General features: G+C 33.8%; 1 protein-coding gene across 4 annotated transcripts; it reads right to left on the bottom strand.

Annotated features, from left to right (window-relative positions):
- Positions 1–409: 409 nt before the first annotated feature.
- On the bottom strand, positions 410–14,946 carry LOC106882653 (F-box only protein 22). Of its 4 annotated transcripts, none has more exons than XM_089349175.1 (6): positions 14,643–14,946; positions 12,251–12,399; positions 11,067–11,199; positions 5,866–6,064; positions 3,659–3,983; positions 410–1,422 (listed from the first exon to the last, which is right to left on the bottom strand). In XM_089349175.1, the coding sequence occupies exons 3-6, from the start codon at positions 11,097–11,099 to the stop codon at positions 1,020–1,022; spliced, it is 960 nt and encodes a 319-aa protein (XP_089205301.1). In that variant the 5' UTR covers positions 11,100–11,199; positions 12,251–12,399; positions 14,643–14,946; the 3' UTR covers positions 410–1,019. The 4 variants fall into 4 exon arrangements, with proteins under 4 accessions (XP_089205301.1, XP_014788889.1, XP_089205302.1 ...); XM_014933403.3 differs by lacking the exon at positions 14,643–14,946 and adding an exon at positions 14,470–14,588; XM_089349176.1 differs by lacking the exon at positions 14,643–14,946 and adding an exon at positions 14,220–14,383.
- Between the last annotated feature and the right edge of the window lie 2,458 nt (positions 14,947–17,404).

Here is a 17,404-nt window from a genome sequence, read left to right as displayed (position 1 = left end):
AGAAGCATCAGTACAACTCAGATGGTGCAAATACCACTTTGTTCAAAAGTACTGGTTTATCACTTTTTTTTGCCAATTAACACCAGCAATATATATTTATAAATACATACATACACATGTAAGTATAAACCTACACACATGCAACAGTCATCCACAGAATTTCCTTTCACAAGGCATTGATCAATCTAATACTATGACAGATAATACTTGCCTAAGGCACCCTGCAGTGAGATCAAACCCAGAACCACGTGATTGTAAACCAAATGACTACACAATCATGCTTGAAACCTTTACAGTAATTTCAGTCAAGTCTTCCAATCTAATAACACCCATGAACATTGTCTTTCTTCACATTAACAAAAATGCCCTGAAGTTGATGATAAACAAGAGGCAAGGAAAACATGCTAAATAGATTTTGAAAACCACCTTTATACATCATTTTAATTTCCTTTTTAATTTTGACAACTGTTGTTTAAAAGTATCATTTTTCAGTTTTTTTGAGTGTATAGAAAGAAATTGTACATGACTAATCTGACTATACACACAACGCTGCAATATATATAATATATACATCAATACTGCAATATTTCTAATTCACGAATCAGAAATACAAACCAGTTGAGCATTCTGTAATTAATGAAGGACATTACATGTTTAAATAAGCACACTGTAAACATATAATAGTAACTAAGTCCCAGCAGTTAGTCTGATAAGTAGCAATTTACTACCATTAGATATAGATTCGTATATGGAGAATCAGAAGTTGGTACTTACAAATTTATGATTGGAAGGACCAATAGATAGCCAAGTTGTTGATAGCCCACTGTTGTTAGATGTCATATTTTAGAAAACTCCTGTTCATAAGGGATTAAATGTAGAGGCTATCAAAACAATTGCTGATTAAACATGTGTTTACAAACATCCACTTGCATTTATATAATGAATATAAACACGAACAACCTCATGTGTCCTCCATCAATATACTTTTATATTGTCATCTCTCATAAAAAGGTCCTTTGTCAAACTACAGAAAGTAAACATATTATGGTTGTATATGTATGGTAGAGTTTGGGTAAAGTCCGATTGTTGTCCACTTTACCATTTTCACAAACTTTTCCTTCACTGGGAAGATGAGTGAAACCTACTTCTCCTGTTCCAAAAAATCCAACCAGAGGAGTTTTAGGGAAAAACTGTCGAAAAACAGCTGACTCAACGTTAGAAACACCATAGTGATGGAATCCACGGCCAATACAAGTGAACATGAAAGCAAAGCTTTGTTCCTCGGGAAGTTTGCAGTTTTTCAACTTACGCATGTTGGCTTCAACTTCTTCTTTACTGTTGATGTGTTCCTCTATGAGAACAGATGCAACTCGCAGACGAGCACCACTGAATGCAATGCAGAGCAGAGAGGGATCAGACTGACTACAATTAAAAAAGAAAAACAAATTTAATTCAGAATACTTGTCAACAAGTTATATTAATCATCCAGCATTGATGTGTTCTTTAAAACAAGATATATTGAAATATATATATAGGATGTAGCCAAGATAGTCTAAAACTAAAGGAATCAGATCAATTTTCACAAGAGTTTTGTTGAATTTGCTCTAATTACATGAGAAATAGTGTGAATTCTTTCAAACCTTAAAGCCCAATTTTTGTTTCATTAAATAATTATATTCATCAAAGGAACCTTAATATGGTTGCTTGACCTGCAAGAAATAATAGCCATATCTCTATGAAATCACACACAAGTATCTTATATGAGGAAAGAATACAGCAGATTATGTAACCCTACATATTCCTAAAAAGACAGGCTGGTCATATCTGAAATGCCTTTGGTCATAGGTCTGCTAAATCAGGATTGATTTGGAATTAAATAACTCATTTTCTCCCTTGATTTGAAGGTATAACCATGTTGGTTCGGCAATTCAGACCATTTTCCTGCTTCCATAAAATAATCTAAATGTTGGATGATGAAAATGGTAAAGTAGTTTATACTGCATAATTGAATAACTTTCATTTTACAGTTGTGCTAATTTGGCAATCAGCATATGCTCATATCATTTTATAAATTAGTGGAAATACAGTTTGCGGTTCACCTTTTAAAATTTGAAGGTTTCTTTCAAAATATAGGTCCATCAAAAGTTCCAAACAACTTTGCTCTAAAACAAACTGTACCATCAACATGAGAATGTTTTGGAGAATTAACTAGGCACAATACTGAGGAAAAATGATTCAGAACACTTCATTTAAAAATAATGATAGAAACCTCCTCAGTATAAAAAAAAAATCAATAATGATAGAAACCTCCTCAGTATAAAAAAAAAATCAATGTCTGTTTGCCCCTCAGAGAATGAATGAGCTTCTAACTGGCTGTTTGGCATGCAATAAAATATCTCAGATCACACCCAATTATATTGAAAAATGCTGTCCTGACTACACTAAGCCACAATGAAAAAGGATGGAATGGTTATGGCTGGACTACCTTTGAGCATGGGTTTGCTAGATTGTATCCTCTACAAGAACTTGCACTGCTTCTTCCTCCCCATAGTTCAATCTCCTTGTCCTCTAGCATGAAGCTGAGCCCCACCCCGAATGGCATCCAGCTGTAGAAACCATGTCTAAACTGACACTGAAATATAATGCAGTCTTTGGACACATTGGACCCTGTCAAAGCATCCAACCCATGCCAGCATGGAACACAGACATTAAATGATGATAGTGAGGGCTGACCTCAGACTAAACAAAACTATATTCTACATGTATTTTCACAATACACTAAATTCAATTTCACACATATATATATAGAGTGGTATTTCTTCAACATGTGGAACAATAACATGGTTGCACAATCTCAAAGACTAATGAACAATTTGAATTTCATTACTTATTTTTCAAGTGCACTGCATTATGTTTGTTGCCTCTATTTTATTGAAGTAAAATTTCTTTAAAACAATTTATATCTTGAAATGAGTGAAACCAGAAAAAGAAAAAACAGTTAAACACACCAGTATAAAAACAAAGAGTTGAAAACAATAATTTCATACATGAAATGAAATAATTACATGGTTTGATGAATAACATATCACTAATATCCTGCAATACAATTAATTGCCTATATATCCTTCCCAATAAAATATAGGTCCTATGTCTAAACAAAAGAAATCTATAAGAACATGAGATGAATATTAGGTGAAATTATTTGCAGGTATTTTAGATACGCTAGAAATTTGATTTTTGTAATCATTCTAAATTTGATATGATCCACAAATAATAAGGTAGCAGTGAAAATAGTTTGTAGAAAATCAGAAAGAGATTTAGCTTCTTGAGAGTGCAACTAAAGAATTATTAAATAATAGCTGGATATCCTCCCTAAAATTTTGTATACAAAATCACTTGAAACCTCTTGATACCAAACCAACTGAGATAGTTCTATGATAAAAACTTCCTATTTTAAAGTTATCTAAATTAAATCTTGCATAGAATTTTCATATTAATTTATATTCCAAAGTTGAGTTTAATAAATTCTACTAAATTTTACTAAATTCTTCATCATTGTCAAAATTAATTCAAACAAAAACAGTATATTTCAATGAAAATATGTTAATAAAAGGGTTAAACATAAATGAATTAGGAATAAAAAATATATATCACTCACCCTCCAGAATCATTTAAACATTTCTGAGGACAAATCAGATTATCAACAAATCCTCCAACAAGAACAGATTCAGGGAAGTATTGCATTAATGTGTAGCCTATATCTGGTGGACAGAGGGGTTCATTGCAAAAATACAGAATAGCTTTTACATCTTCAGGAATGTGATTAGTTCCTGGTCCTAAAATATCATCTTTCTGTGTGGTATATGTGTGGATGTCAATAGTAAAACTGTGAATTTGTAAATTTTCCAGTTTAGGAATAAGTAGGAAAGACAAGGATTTTTTATTTTCAATCTCAAATGACTTGTTGGCTTCAGAATTTGTTCCTGTGTAAGACAAAAGACAACAGAAGAAATTTGATAGCAACAAATGAATTTTTAAAAATTAAAAAACAAAAAACAAGTCATGAAAGCATTAAACCCTTTCACTGCAAAATTAAATTTCATGGTTATTCCAGTAATGATGTTAACTATCTACCAAAAAATAGAATTAGTATTTTCTGCAAGTCATGTTACCTCGATAAACTTTACATATCTCAACAAAATTTCAAATATGACATTCCACAATAAAAGATTGGTATACAAAACTGCTTTCTGCAATTAAGGGTAATGAAATTTTGAGTGGATAGATCTGATTTCATTTATATTATTTACAATTGACAGATATTTGTCCTCATCTTATTTGTTGTAAACACATTTCAGCTGATATACCCTCCAGCTGTCATCAGGTGTCTTGGGGAAATTTCGAACCTGGGTTCTCATTCCTAAGGTATTTTTCGATGTTATTATTATTATTATTCAGGTAACTGCTTGGAATCGAACTCGGTTAATAGCCCGCACTCTTAACCACTACGCCATATGCCCGTGGGCAATTATGGAGTGAATTTTAGGGCTTATAAATCTAATATTTTCGTATCCTTCCTTAATACCGGTTCCCATATGCTGTTCATATCTGCACTCAGTCTGCTTAAGAGGTTGTTGTGTCCAAGCATATTGCTGCTTCTTTTAGTTTTCGTATTTTCCAGTGGTGTTCTCTGTTTATTATTTTAACTTCATCCCACAGAGGGAGGTGATTTCCATTTTTCCATACATGATCAGCTATACCCGATTTATCAGTATCTCTCCGTATCACAGCTTTGCAATATTCTTCTACCCTTATTTTGAGGGGGCGGCATGTTTCGCCTTTGTATAACCTACCACAGCTGCATGGGATGGAGTACACACAGTTCTTAGTCATATTCTCTTCTATTGGTGGTTTTACTCGAAGGAGATATTTGCGAAGTGTTGTATTACTTTTGAATACTGTCCTGATGTCATATGGGCCGCATATCTTTTGTATCTTTTCGGAGAGGCCTTTCACATAGGGTAGACAGACTGTGGACAGTTCATCGGTTTCGTCCTCTCTTTTCTTCATAACTGGAGTGGAGAGTATGTTTTTGAATTATGAAGAAAAGAGAGGATGAAACCAATAAACTATCCACAGTCTATCTACCCTATGTGAAAGGCCTCTCTGAAAAGATACAAAAGATATGCGGCCCATATGACATCAGGACAGTATTCAAGAGTAATACAACACTTCGCAAATATCTCCTTCGAGTAAAACCACCAACAGAAGAGAATATGACTAAGAAATACGTGTACTCCATCCCATGCAGCTGTGGTAGGTTTTACAAAGGCGAAACATGCCGCTCCTTCAAAATAAGGGTAGAAGAACATCGCAAAGCTGTGACAAGGGGAGATATTAATAAATCAGGTATAGCTGATCATGTATGGAAAAATGGAGACCACCTCCTCCTGTGGGATGAAGTTAAAATAATTAACAGAGAACACCACTGGGAAATACGAAAACTAAAAGAAGCAGCACAAATGCTAGGACAACAACCTCCTAAGCAGACCAAGTGCAGATATGAAAAGCATATGGGAACTGGTATTAAGGAAGGATAGGAGAATATTAGATTTATAAGCCCTAAAATTCACTCAATAATAATAACATTGAAAAATACCTTATGAGAACCCCGGTTCGAAATTTCCCCAAGATATACCCTGGAGGGTATATCAGCTGAAACTGAAACAAACAAGATGAGGACAAATATCCGTCAATTGTAAATAATGTACATAATTCCTCATCTCTTAAATATAGAACTGTAACATCTGATTTCTGCAGTAAAAGAGTTAATGAGCTAATTTACATAATAATTGCTTTACTCACCTACAACACCATCAGCAGATATAGCAAGGAAATTACAAAAACTGGGTAATAATTGCTTTAGAAAATTACCAATATCCAAACGCATACATTTAGCAGTTCTATGGAAGCGGGTCATGTGATTGCTTGGGATTTTGAGTGGCTCCTCAAATAAAGTTGATGAACAGAAGCCAATGAAGTTAACCGGTTCATGCCATATCTCCTGAAAGAAAGAAGAAAATGGTAAAAAAAAAACATTATTTATAGTATGTATGATCATAAAATTTACCAAGTGTTCTTCTATATCTATATACTAGCAGTAATACCCGTCGTTGATCAGGTAATTACTTTTACTCTTTCTTGGGAGCCACATTCAAAGTGTTATTATATATATATATAAATTTACTCCTCCTGTGTGTATTCTATAAGTAAAAAACATGTAATATTTGAAGTAGAAAAAGATCAATTTCATACACAAACTTCTGATTGTTTATTATATGACAATGATAAGTGAGATGTACGTGTTATTTTATACATCAATACAGTAATGGCAATTATATAATACACAAGGCTTTGGTTGGCACAGAGCTGTAATGAAAGAGAATTGCCCAACATGCCGCACAGTGGGACTGAACCCAAGGCGACATGGTTGGAAAGGAAGCTTCTCAACCACACGGCCACCCCTATAAAGGAGAGATACATTTTGGATAATATATTCCTTGATACAATATGCTTAATAAAAAGATGGGATGTTTACAGCAAGAAGACCTTTGATTTTAATATTTACTCGAGCAACACAACAACTACCAGTACTACACCATACAGAGTGTTCCAGAATTAACTATCTGTTTCAATGAAATTGAGCAAATTTTTTAAAAACTGACAGAATTTAATGTTTATCACCAAAACAAATAGATTCATGAATCTTACATCAAACTTTTAATGAAACTTTTCAGCATGTTTGTATCCCTGCATACTTCAAATCTCTTCTTAGTGTTGTGAAACACATTTTGGAGCATTTCAGGAGTTAGCTCCTGTACTGCTAACTGAATGTTCTTTAAGCTCAGCTAAATGATTCCTCCATCCTGGAGATGGAGGTAAAGAAAATGATTGCTGACAAATTGAAAAAAAGCTGTCATGGACAAATAAGAGGGGTCCAACAGGAATGAAAATAAAATTATAATCAAAATTCAAAATCTATACACTTTTAATACATATTGAACATGATAAACATAAATAAAAGTGAGTTTTTAAAAAAATGCATCCAATTTCACTCAAATCATCATTAATTCTAGGACACCCTGTATTTACTCGTCTGGCTAAATGGTGGGGGTGGGAGGGAGTAATTGTAGGTGGCAAGCATAGCTTCTGGAAGTGGTCACGCGGTCAAACTCAAATGGCTGTGAGTCACAATAGCAGTTTGATTTTTGGATGAACATTTTACATTATATAATTCAGACATGGATGACATAGACAGAGACATGCTGCCGGGTACTTCTGGGGAATGGATTAATGGTTTGTTGTGCCTTTATCCAGCTGCACACACATGCACATGGCCCAGTAGTGCACAGGATGATAACATGAAGCATTAAATTTTAAATTTGGCTAGACCTCAGAATATTGCAAATAAATATTCACAGTGGATGAATTTTCAAACTTGGATCGGATTTATAGGATTACCAACACGTCTAATAGCAGGATGAGTTTTGCCGAGGTCTTCTATACATTTAGAAAAAAATATACCAATTCTTATACAAATAAGTGTTTAACACTTGAAATTTCAACAAAGGATGAAAGGAATGAACTTTACATATTTCAGAAGGATTAATTTGACAATTTATAGAAAGGACAGTATATATTTTATTATTATTTTTAATTTTTTAATATTTCTAATGTTTTAATATTATATATATATACTATTGGTTCTTAATGCACCTCTGAAGAGCGGAATTACTGATAATAAGATGATCTTTAGATCACTTTGTGATTATAGTAATATCCGCGAAGCGATCGTAAGATATTTAACTCTTTAAATTTTAGGTTCCTTTATATTTTATATTTTAGACTTTACAATATTCATGCTTAAATACGCATAAATTTTTATACGCATATATATTCACACATATATTTATCTATATTCAGATTTTTATATATATTGATATTATATTTCGTATATTTATATTTTAAATTTTAAATTTATTATGTTGCCGTGTCATGTTGGATATATGTCTTTCAAAATATTAAATATTGATTTCCTGAGTATATTATTGATGAGTTTATGAATTTATTAATAATATAAAAACATATATTTTTTTTTTTTTAAGTTTCAGCTTAGAGCTGCGGCCATGCTTGCTCAAAATAATTGAACACTCAACATAAGTTCAGTTATATATTCTTTTAGAATATTACTTATAAAAGTTTTATATATATATATATATATATATATATATATATATATATATATATATATATATATATATATATATATATATATATATATATATATATATATATATATATATATATATATATATATATATATATATACACACACACACACACACACACGTACGTGCAGGCATTGCTGTGTGGTAAGAAGCTTGCTTTCCAACCACATGGTTCCAGGTTCAGTCCAACTGTGTCTTGTTAGAGCAAAGAATATGGCATTATTAGCTTTGGGATCTATTGGTTAAAGGTATTCCAGCCTTAACTACTGTCTTCTTAGGAGCAACTAGAATTACATTATTCCATGTATCATTCCACATTTTAAAACATTGAGATATGATTTGAAGATGATTTTTTTCGCAATTTCTAGCAGCTCAAGTGATCAAGCAAAGGTCTTTTTCATTGGTGTTTGGTTGTTTTGTGATAAAAGTAAGTGTTAATCAGATTGTGATTGGTTGACATAGGAAAACTATGAGAAACGGGATGCAAAGCTTTTCCTATGTCACTTGCACAATACAAAGACTTGTGTTATCTTCATTTCTTTGCAAACATTTTTTATAGTCTTTGTTTCTCAAGGAAGTGTTGAGTTTAAGTTAATCAATAATTATCATTTCTGCTAAATTATTATAACTGCTAAAAACTGCATATAAGTTCTCTAATTGTACAGTGTTCCCTTCTTTCTCTCTCTCTCTTTCTCTCCTGTCCACCAACATGTCTCTCTTCCTTCTCTGTCAACACATAAATGTCACTATGATTCTTCTATGAAGATTAGCAATATGACACACACTGTGGAGGTCGTTGGTGTTAAGGGTATCCTTCCATAACAACCATGCCAAAACAGATACTAAAGCCTGGTGCAGTGTTCTGCCAAGCTAGCTGCTGTCAAACCGTCCAACCCATGCCAGCATGGAAAACAGATGTTAAATGATGATGATGATAATGTGTGCATGCTTTCATCCTTTCTACCAGTGACAAAGACAGAAGGGATGAAAACTGATACCAGAATGTTGAAACTAGAAGGAGATGAAAAACAGCCATGATAAATACCAAGATGTAATGCTTGAGAAGACACATCCAACTTGTGCAAGCATGGAGAAACAGATATGATGATGTTCACTTAATTCATATTAATTCAAGTTCTTGAATAATTTTTATAAACTTTTACAAAAGAATATTCTCTCAAAACAAAACTGCTAGTATCAAGCTTTATATCAGGTCATTAAGAATGAAACATCTGGTTTTCTTATGCACCAAGTTTGACAGTCGTTAACTTTGTTTTATCCTGAAAATTCATCGCTTTTCAAAATGCAATTCATGGTGTCTGATTATATTGTGAGTTTTCTCTTGAAAATCAATTTTTGTGAACTCATGAATAGATCAAAATTTCGTGTTGTTTATAAATATGAGTTCCATCATGGAACCAATGCGTCCCAGACACCTTGAAGCATCAATGAGGTGTTTGGTGAAGATGTGGTGAATGAGCACACTGTACATCGATGGTTTGAGAAGTTCTGGTTCGGTGACTTTATTCTTGAAAATTAGCCCCGTGGTAGATCTGAGACCAAGGTCAATAATGATGTGCTGGAAACTGCAGTGGAAGCAGATACATCTCAAACTATGCGTGAATTAGCAGCAAGGTTTGATGTTTCGATTCCAACTGTATCGGGTCATCTGAAACAAATTGGCAAGGTAAAGAAGCTGGACAAGTGGGTACCACATGAACTGAATGAGGGTCAAATTTCACGTCGTCTTGAAACTTGCTGTTCTTTGCTGTCACAGCATAAAAGCAAACCATTTTTGCATTATATTGTTATGTGATGAAAAATAGATTCTTTTCAACAATAGCATACATTCTACACAGTGGCTGGATAGAGATGAAGTGCCAAAACACAATCCAAAAAAGAATATTCACCAAAAAAAAGCTAATGGTGTCTGTTTGGTGGTCCAGCGAGAGAGCTGGTAAGTCAATTACAGCAGATGTATACATCAACCATTTGTATAAAATGATAAGTGAACTTGAAATTAAACAACTAAGATTGGTCAATAGAGACAGGCCAATTCTTTTCCACATGTTGCACAAAGAACACTACTCAAGTTACAGGAACTGAACTTGAAAGTACTTTGTCATCCACCATGTTCACCAGACCTTGCACCAACTGATTATCATGCTTTCCAAGAATTAGACAACATTTTGCAAGGAAAAAACTTCAAATCTCAAGATGCAAAAACGGCCTTTCATGATTTTATCACCTCCTGTTCTCCAGAATTCTTCACTGCCAGCATAAGTAAGCTACCGATAAAATGGCAAAATTGTGTTGATAATTTAGGTGCATACGGCATTGCTTTTTGTTGAGATAAAGTAAAATGAACTTTCAATTCAAAATTGGACATTTCATTATTAATGACCTGATAGTTTTTATACTATTGTTTTATTTCATTAATGACAAACTATAACTCCTGTGTCTATTCAATGTCTAACTTTAAAAAAATTAAAAGGTCAAAACCTATAGAAGCTAAAGAATAGTTTCTGATTTAGTTACAAGGTCAACAATTTTGAGGGGATGGGGAGCAATCTATGGTATCATCCCTAGTACTGACTGGTACTTTATTTTTATCAACTCCCAGAGAGATGAAAAATTCCCTAGGATCAATAAATGGGGAGGTTTTATGGTTAGCTGCCCATTCCAAAGTGAATTACAGAATGTAGAGAAAAATTTTATTTATTTACCCTGTATAATAGTTTTTTGCCCTGTCGTTACTATCAACAGTTTTACACTTACTTGAAATAAGCTTTTGATTTCTGCTGCAAGCATATCATTGTTCTCATCTTCTTCACAGACATAAAAATTCCAGCTAAGCTTCTGGCGTTTTCTCTTTATCTGCTCAGCAACAAAATTCCAACTTTTGCAAACTCTGAAAATTTGAAACAAATACCAAAGGAAGATAGAATGTGTTCATAAAATTGATTTTATTATCCATCAATTAGATTCCTTATAATTGACGACTATATTAAACTGGGGCTCTAAAGAGAGAAGTAGCTGAGTAGTCTGGATAGAATTAAAATATAAACAGAAAGTTGTAATACAACTGACACATATATAAAAAGAACGAATGAGGGAGTCTCTATATGGTCAATGGACCTGCTAGAAACAGAAGCCACATCACTCTCATATCTAACAATCTAAAAAAAAGTACACTTTGCTCAGTGTAGTCTGGGTTACATTATTTACAAATGAAAAAAGGATGGTCAATAGTTTGAATGCCTTTTATTATTAGTGAAAGCAATGTGTATAACTGTTAACATGTTCAAGGCAGAGAGCAAAATATGTGATAGTGACTATGACTGTTCAAATTGTAGACTCTGACTTTAATTACATTCAAGGTTATGGTAACTAGTAATACTTGTAAACACAACAAATAACTAGCTGCTATTCAGTAAACCTTGTTATTGAATGATTTTAAAAGGAAATGTATAAATCAAGCTTATTGACTGAAAGTGGAATAATAATGGATGTTATGAATCTGAGAAGGATAAAGAAAAATGCACTGAATTCGGCCCTAGTGGACTTTAATAGGAAAACCAGTTTAGAGTGGTAGTATCAGTCAAGACAATGAAAACTAAACTGAATGATTTAACTTTTCTAGTTTGCTATTTAATTCTCAGAGTTACTTTAGCTTTCATTCGTTAAGGCTAATAAATCAAATTATCAATAATATGCACACAATGCTTCAATCAGCTCTATTCATTTTCAACAAAAATTGATGTCATGTCTAATTAAAATATATCAGTATCATATTTATTAAAACGATAATTTTTCAGGTTACTAACTCTTATAAATAATTCATTTCGAAACTTCAGACATTTTATGAATAATATGAATGTTAAATATCAACCAATGAGGAAAGCTTACAATACAGTATGAAATTGAACTTTCATTTAAACTGACAACAATGTTCACATTACCATCAAAAGATAACAATTAAGTAATGTGGTCAATGAAATTCAGTTCTCCATCCATATTTACATAGGTTCCATTCCTGAATTCACAGGTTACTGGTTGGCAGTAATAAGAGTATACAGTTATAAAAACAATTGCTGCAACAAAAGCTCATCTACAAATACAAGCATGGAAAAAAATAGATTTTAAATAATGTATCACAGAAATATAGGGTTATATCAAAATTATGCATACTAAAAAGAAAATTTACATTTCAAATATTTTAAACATAAAATTTAGGAATTAAACTGACATCTTTACAAGTATTTTTTCACCAACATGGATAGATTAAATTATCTATAGATTAAATTATCTATTTGCTGGTGTTGTGTACACAGTTTTATGTAGTAGGCCTTAACATACCTAAGAAAATAATATTTTTGATAAACTAACACACTGCAGTCCAGTGGCTATAGCATGATCTGCAATTCTAAAGATATTGATTAACAGCTTCTTGAACACCTGTAACTAAACAGTTCTGTTTGATAAAATGCAATCTTCACTAACAAAGTAGTTTGTTCAGCATGCAATATATCTATCTCCATTTTCCCTTCCCTTCCTTATAGATTCATGTGTAGGTCAAGAAAATTACTCTGACCCTTCCTACTGTTCTTTCTATTGGTTCACCTGAGAGTGAAGCAGCATTTGAGGCAGCTAAAGGTCCCTGTCATTTGTCATTGCCTCCATTGGGCCTCACGGAGGCAATGACAAATGACTGAGACCTTAGGCAATATGCTATGCTTGAGTAGAAGGCTCATCAAGTCAAGTGAAATTGCAGTCGTGGACGATACTGGTGTCACGCAACTGGCACTTGTGCCAGTGACAAGTAAAAGCACCCATTACACTCGAAGTGGTTGGCATTGGGAAGGACAACCAGCCATAGAATCCATGTCAAATCAGACCAGAGTCTGGTGCAGCCCTTCAGCTTACCAGTCCTGGTCAAACCGTCCAACCAATGCCAGCATGGGCAACGGACGTTAAATGATGATCTATATATATAAAGGTAAAGACTCCCTTCAGTCATGAATGACCATGGGATTGCACCTAGAAAGTTACCTCTGAAGTACAAGTTCAGACGACATTGTTTATGGAAGGCCAGCAGTCGCCCATGCATACCAGCTTCCCTTCTCCACGCCACTGATGTTACCTAAGCCAGAGGGAAATGCCGATACAGCTTGGCACTAGTGACGTCGCAACTCATTTCTACAGCTGAATGAACTGGAGCAACGTGAAATAAGGTGTCTTACGTCGAACTCACTACCTCATGATTGTGAGTCCGACGCTCTAACCACCGAGTTATGCACCTTATATATGTGTGTGTGTGTGTGTGTATCATCAGTAAATCATAAATCCGGAAACCCCATAGACCGGCCATATCTATCTTTCTATCGATAAATAGATAGATTTTGTACAGTAAGATTAATATTTGTCTCCTCTTTAACGTAATTGGTCTGAGAACAATGCCAATTCACTTTACACTGATCCACATTATTGGTTATCTTTGAAACGCTGACTCTGAGAAGTAAGCATCAACGTGACCCTTTGAACTGCTAAAAGTAATAGACAAATTTCCTCCTCTCAAATCACACATTATCATCTTTGAAAAGGAAGGATACAATAGACAGTGTAACCTTGGATGCATTATCCAAAACTAAGATGGGATAGTCACAGTTGGAATGGTTTGATCATAGGTATGCTCAATCAGAGTTAATAACTTTCCAGCTCTTCTATGTGATTACCTCTTGAGTCTCTATTATTATCAACTGCAAATGAATTTTTTTCTAAATATATTTTTATAAAGCTGAATATCTTTACGAAATTGACTAAATTTTGTCCGAGTAAATTTAAGTTATTTAAAAGAGAAAAATAATAGACAACTGTAAGTTTTGTTGTTGACAAGTTCGTTTTAGACCGACAAATGAAAGGCAAACTTACCGCGCCAAACATTATTACACTGGAGAAACAAACTGTAAACTAACTATATTGATTAACCTGTAACCATATTTTCGTGGAGGGTAAAACAACTCAATCATTTTACCGGGAAGGAAAATATATGAGCTTTAAATGCACACGCATGGAAGACACAGGAGCCAGATGATTTGTAATAAGAGGATAAAAATTCGTACTATATATACATAATCATTGGATACAGAAAGGATATGTTGAATATTTAATAATTACAAACCTTGCACATGAGTTAAGAGTTTTCGCTGGAAGGAAAGACAAGACTTTCTTAGTAATGAGAGGGATTTTAGTAAGCACAAAGCCCGCTGAACTACACGTTTTAGAGCAATCGACCATTTTGGAGCTCTTCAGTGGAGGAAAGAAAATAAGAATAAAGTCCGCGAAAGAAAATACCTGTACGACAGTCTTCTTGGTGAAAAGTTTTTAAATTAACACTATGTTTCGTAATTTGATTCGTTTCATCTCTCCGAAATATCAGTTACAGTAAATTACTATGGTTTTAAAACAAAGCCGGTCTCTATCGTTCGCACAAAACTTTGTCATTTGTTTTAAAACATCTGACTTGTTTATATTCTGTTTCCGCATTCACTGGGTCAAACAAAACGGTTATTGGTTGTTGTTTAACCCAGGCCAGCACTCTGATCAAGTAGACTTATGAGCAAAAGGCATTCTAGTCTGTGTCCTTCTCATATATTTTATCTTTCAGATTCAATGTATCTTGGATGATATTATCCAATGTGTTCTTGTTTAAAGACAATAGGGCGTGGTATGAAGATTTGGCTATTTCTAGTAAATGAGGAGTGCTCAGAAGAAATAAGAAATATGCACAAGTTTATTGAAACGTTTTCCGCTGTCTAAATTACAAATTATACTTAGAATGACTTGCTTAAGTACTTGATTAAACACAGATTATTAGTTCGAAGAGTTTCACTTCATTTTATTCATACGGGAAAATAAAATAAAATTTTTAGCATGTTATGGTACGAGATGTCAACAGTTTAAGACAAAAATGTGAATAGGTCAACTGGCAAAGTAGTTGTTTTAGCATTGTCAGGAAGATTTGTCCCTGTGTTATTGTTGTTGTTTAACCCCTGGTCTCAGCTGACCTACGATATAAGGAGTCCCAACCGCGATCATCGCATTTCTTTAGGGTCTAAACTCTGACTATCCCTCCATTGTCTCTCCATTTTCAAAGTGAAAAATGATTTAAGAATAATTTCCTGCTATATATATCAGGTCAAACAGCTTCGTAAAAACATATCTACAATCCACCAAAACACCATCTTACTCAATCTAGACTAAAATACAGATCATATACAAAAATAGCAGAAACATTAATAGTCTTCAATAGACCCAAACACTGTAGCCCACAATGGAATTACTACTATTGTGCTCTGACAGTTCCCATTTACTCAATTCTGCTGTGGCCACCACCAGAATTTACAGGTGAGCTAATGAGGGAGCATCTATATATTGGCTGGACTAGCTAGAAATAGCAGCCAAGTTTTCTTTAAAAAAATATTTTATTCACATTCACTTGCATAAATATATTACCTATTCATAATTTCACAATTTGCAAAAAGCTAAAAATACTGTATAATGCTCACTAAAAGTTACTGCAATGTTATTAAGTCAATTACTCTCAACTTCATTAAAACTAGGGATTTTAATATTGTCTTATGCTGAAGTGGTGAGTTGGCAGAATCAATAGCACACCTGGCAAAAAGCTAAGCAGCATTTCATTCGGTTTTTAGATTCTGTGTTCAAATTCTACTGAGGTCGACTTTGCCTTTCTTCTTTTGGGGGTCAACTTATCCCCTCCCTGAAATTCCTAGGTTTGTACCAAAATTTGAAACAAATATTAGATCATTCTCTAATGGTAAAAGAATCTATTGAATTATTCAAGAGTTCTGCTAAATTATTGATAACTGATAATCGATTATCCATTCATTGTTGTTTAACCCCCAGTGAACCCTAAAACTTATGATCAAAGCATTCAAACTAAGACTATATTATGTCCCCTTACTTTTTCGAGATGAGGTGTAATTTGAGATTTGACTGCTATTTCTAGCAGATCAAGTGACCTAGAGATTCTACTCTGTGCATACCAGCATATTATTACCCTGTGTTCTTCCTCTGTACTCCTATACTGTAATGTCTTCATATTTTCTGACCGAACCCACCTTAACCCATCAGCCTCTCTTTCTCTTTCACCTACTACTCTCATCTTTCTAAACAGTTAATAATTATTCCTCTCTAGAACTACTCTCACATAGAACTTTCCAACTATTATTCTGACAAGCATTTAACCCCCATCAGCCCTGAGCATAAGATAGCAAGTGTCTATACCCGATCCCCAGAACACATGAAAGCACACATTTCAAATAAAAAAAAATTGACTGTAAACTATAAAACAGAAACACTTAAGAATTGAGGATATTGTTTGAAATTGCCAACCTGTGAATTTAATACCAATATTGCATCACCTGTACCTACTGTCAGATAACTGAGAATCATGTCTATGTTTGAAGAACATCCTCATCAGTTTCCACTTGCTTGAGATCCTAAAATCAAGGTGCCACATAAAAAGCATTGGTGCAGGTACTGGTGCTATGTGGAAAGCACTCAGTACACTCTGCAGAGTGTTTGGCATTAGGAAGGGCATCAGCTGTAGAAACCAAGCCAAAACAGACTATGGAACCTGGTGCAGCCCAGTCCAACCCATGCCAGTATGGAAAACAGACATTGATGATGAGGAGGAGTTGTCTTTCATCCTCAGCTAAGTCATTCTCAAGACACATTTGATCAAATTCCCGTTGATCACCAGAATCTTCTAAAATTTGCAATTAAAAACAATATATACCTTTGTCTTTTCTCTGCAGAATTGTTCAGCTGTGGTGAGTAAACTGGAAGAAATACTCAAAACAACACCTAAAATAGTGATATCTGTCAGCAGACATTTGTAAACAGCCTAATTCTGCATGTCACCTATTTTTATTCTGACCAACTTAATTAGAGGCCAAATACAAGATCATACATTTTGGAAGAGAAAGTATAATCAAATAGATCAATCCCATTTTTGATTCATATGTCAACTTGAGCATGATTTGAACTCCATGTTAAGGTATTTAACTCCATGGTTTTAGCAATTCACT

The sequence above is a fragment of the Octopus bimaculoides genome, chromosome 3 (assembly GCF_046866305.1).
Source record: "Octopus bimaculoides isolate indiv1 chromosome 3, ASM4686630v1, whole genome shotgun sequence".
Lineage (NCBI taxonomy): Eukaryota > Metazoa > Mollusca > Cephalopoda > Octopoda > Octopodidae > Octopus > Octopus bimaculoides.
The sequence above is the reverse complement of the archived record's forward strand: the minus strand, read 5'-3'. Positions and strand labels throughout refer to the sequence as shown.